This window comes from Arachis ipaensis, chromosome B06, assembly GCF_000816755.2.
Source record: "Arachis ipaensis cultivar K30076 chromosome B06, Araip1.1, whole genome shotgun sequence".
NCBI classification, from domain to species: domain Eukaryota; kingdom Viridiplantae; phylum Streptophyta; class Magnoliopsida; order Fabales; family Fabaceae; genus Arachis; species Arachis ipaensis.
This window is the reverse complement of record NC_029790.2, coordinates 136245411-136248114: the sequence shown is the minus strand read 5'-3', so window position 1 is coordinate 136248114 and position 2704 is coordinate 136245411. Positions and strand designations below refer to the sequence as shown.

Sequence of the window (2704 nt, the reverse complement as noted above, 5' to 3'; positions counted from 1 at the left end):
AAAATAGAGTGAAAATTTTAATGAAACTTGAACAAACTTTTTTTTTTAAAAAAAGGAGCTCACTAACTGTTTCTCTCACAGGAAACTAATTATTTTCTAATTCTTGTTTTCTTTATTTTATTTTCTGTTTCCTCAGAGCTTAGCTACAACGAAGTAAGTTTTTTACAATTTCAAAAAGGTGCGGAAAAAATAAAATAAAAAAACGCAGGCTTTTGTTTTTCATTTTGATAGCATCGACATTTCTTCGATCCTAATCTAGCTAAATGGAGCTGAAAATGTTGATAACAATAAACTGGAAGAGAGAGAGAGAGAGAGTGAGAGAGAGAGCATACGAGAATTGGCCATGGAGATTTCGTTGACTTCATTGGGATCAAGCCACACTTTTCCTCTTCCACACTTGAGAACGCTCGCCGCCAATCGCTTCTGCAGCTTCAGCGACACCATTTTCTCCCTTCACAGTTCTCTCTCTCACTCTCTCTCTCTATCGCGAAGTGCTATATATGTGTGTCTGCTTCAAATGGCAACCCTTGTTTTCTGTTAATGGGCCGGTCCTCACTTATGGACCCAATATGAAGTTTAGTATTTGGGCTCACCTCTATCACAAGCTCATCATAATTATTGAAAGTATAGCAAGTTGGGCTGCTGGCCCTTCATGCACCAAAAAAAAGGAACACTCTGTCGAAATTAGGAGAAATAAAATGACCAAAAAAAAGGGTAAGTTAGAGAATTCCAATATCGAGTGTACTGTGTATGTCTTCTAGATAATCTTGAAACTTCATTTTGTTTTTTTCTTTTTTTGCTATTGTCATTTTGTTTTTATTCCGGGGTTGTGGATAGAAATTAATGTGCTTCCATTTGTTTAAAAGCCCATTCTTCTCAGTTTTTTTTTGGTCCCATTCATTTCAGTTTGGTGTGAAGGTAAATCCTTTCAAGACATTTGTACATTTGGATATTCGTTTCATAAAGATCAGAATATATAATACTTGATTTAGAAATATTTAAAATTGTTTTTTTCTACATTTAAAAATTGTATACAATTTAAAAAAAAACTATGAATAATTTTTTATACATGATTTAATTAGAAACATTTGGCACTTTATTTAATCAAAACTCAAAAGAGTTCTATTTTGGTCCTTGGAATCAAGTGTTACTTTTCTCAAATTATTCTTTTACCGTAAATTTGAAATTTTAAATCTTAAAACTTAAATACAAAATTTTAAACCTAAATCTTTAATCTTTCAGAAAATAAAAGTTAAAAACATAATTTTACAATAAAAAATAAATTAATATTGATTAATTAAAAATGATTTCTTATACTATTATTCATTGGAATGTGGTGGTTCTAATGAAACTGAGTTAAGAAACTCACCAACTTCAAGTAATTAGGCGGCGCTACAAATTACAAATTAAAGATCTGGTGGGGTTTGCTTCATTTAATTTCAAATATTCTTGTGAACTTAGATCAGAAATTCAATAATGAACCAAGATCAGAGTTTCAGAAGGTGGTTGTCGTAGTACAATACCCCAGTAGGTTATTAAGGTCGGTTTCTATGGACAAATATGGCACTAGAAATTTGACACATTACTAAATGTTCATCTGAAAAATACAATCATTATATGAGTACATAAGAGATTCCATCAATATATACTTATATAGTACCACGGATCACGTGGCCTTCACATGCTAGCTTGAGATTTTAAATCTTAATAATTAATAGTGGTGCCTAGCTTTTGCTTCATAGAAGGTTAAAGGTTTGGACTTTTGATGAATGGTTTAACAAATTCAATGGACATCTGAATTCAATAGTATTTAAAGTAAATTAAATGTGTGTTTGGAATTTGGATACTATCAAGGTGTAAGCAAATATTTTTTTTAGGAAAATTAAGTGTGTTTGATAATTTTAAGCAAAATAAAAATATTAGATTAAAATATATAAAATTAAATTAAATATTTAAAAATATAAATTAATAACTACTAATTAATACTTAAATTCTTTCTATAGCAAACATCTGAAACATGTAATACATTTAATAAAGAAAAGTGGGAACCGATGTAATATGTAGAAAACATTAACTATAAACTTTTCCCTTTGTTTTGTATATATATATGATCATTAGCCTTTAAAGTGGGACACAAATTGATGATTATGATTGTATGCAAAGTGTTCCTTTATAGATAAACTCAAACTCTTTATTTCATCCTTTTTATTGTCTTAATTCTCTTTACTTCATTGTGGGGTTAAGATCTTTAGATTCTACAAAAGTTGACACAAGAGGATAAGAGTAGAAACAAAAGTTATATGGTGATGAAACCTTGTTATTTTGTCATGGATAATAGTAATGTAAAGATGATACATTGGATAGTGCTTTATAATTGATTTTTTTTTTTAATTTATCCAAAACAATATATTACAATTATTTGATGATGAAATCATCATATGATGAAGAAATTGATATAACGTAACAAGCTTTATTTGATTACTTTGTGTTGTGTATTAATCATTTCCCTCACTCACAAAGTGATGATGTGTGTGCTAATATTTTAGATAAATTAAAAGAACTAATTTAATTTATTGCATGCAATATCTATTCTCATAACATACATTGGATAAGATTAGATATTTTTTAGAGGAATAAATAGTTATTTTTATAGCTAAAACATTTTGTTTTTTATTAAAATAAACTTCAATGTTTATTTTTAACA

General features: G+C 28.6%; 1 protein-coding gene across 1 annotated transcript in view; it reads right to left on the bottom strand.

Annotated features, from left to right (window-relative positions):
- Nucleotides 1–494, bottom strand: part of LOC107605706 (60S ribosomal protein L19-1) — a 2901-nt gene extending 2407 nt beyond the window's left edge. Inside the window, exon 1 of the mRNA XM_016307670.2 lies at nt 333–494. Coding sequence (XP_016163156.1) covers nt 333–444 — 112 coding nt within the window. The 5' untranslated portion in view covers nt 445–494. The remainder of the gene's footprint in view (nt 1–332) is intronic.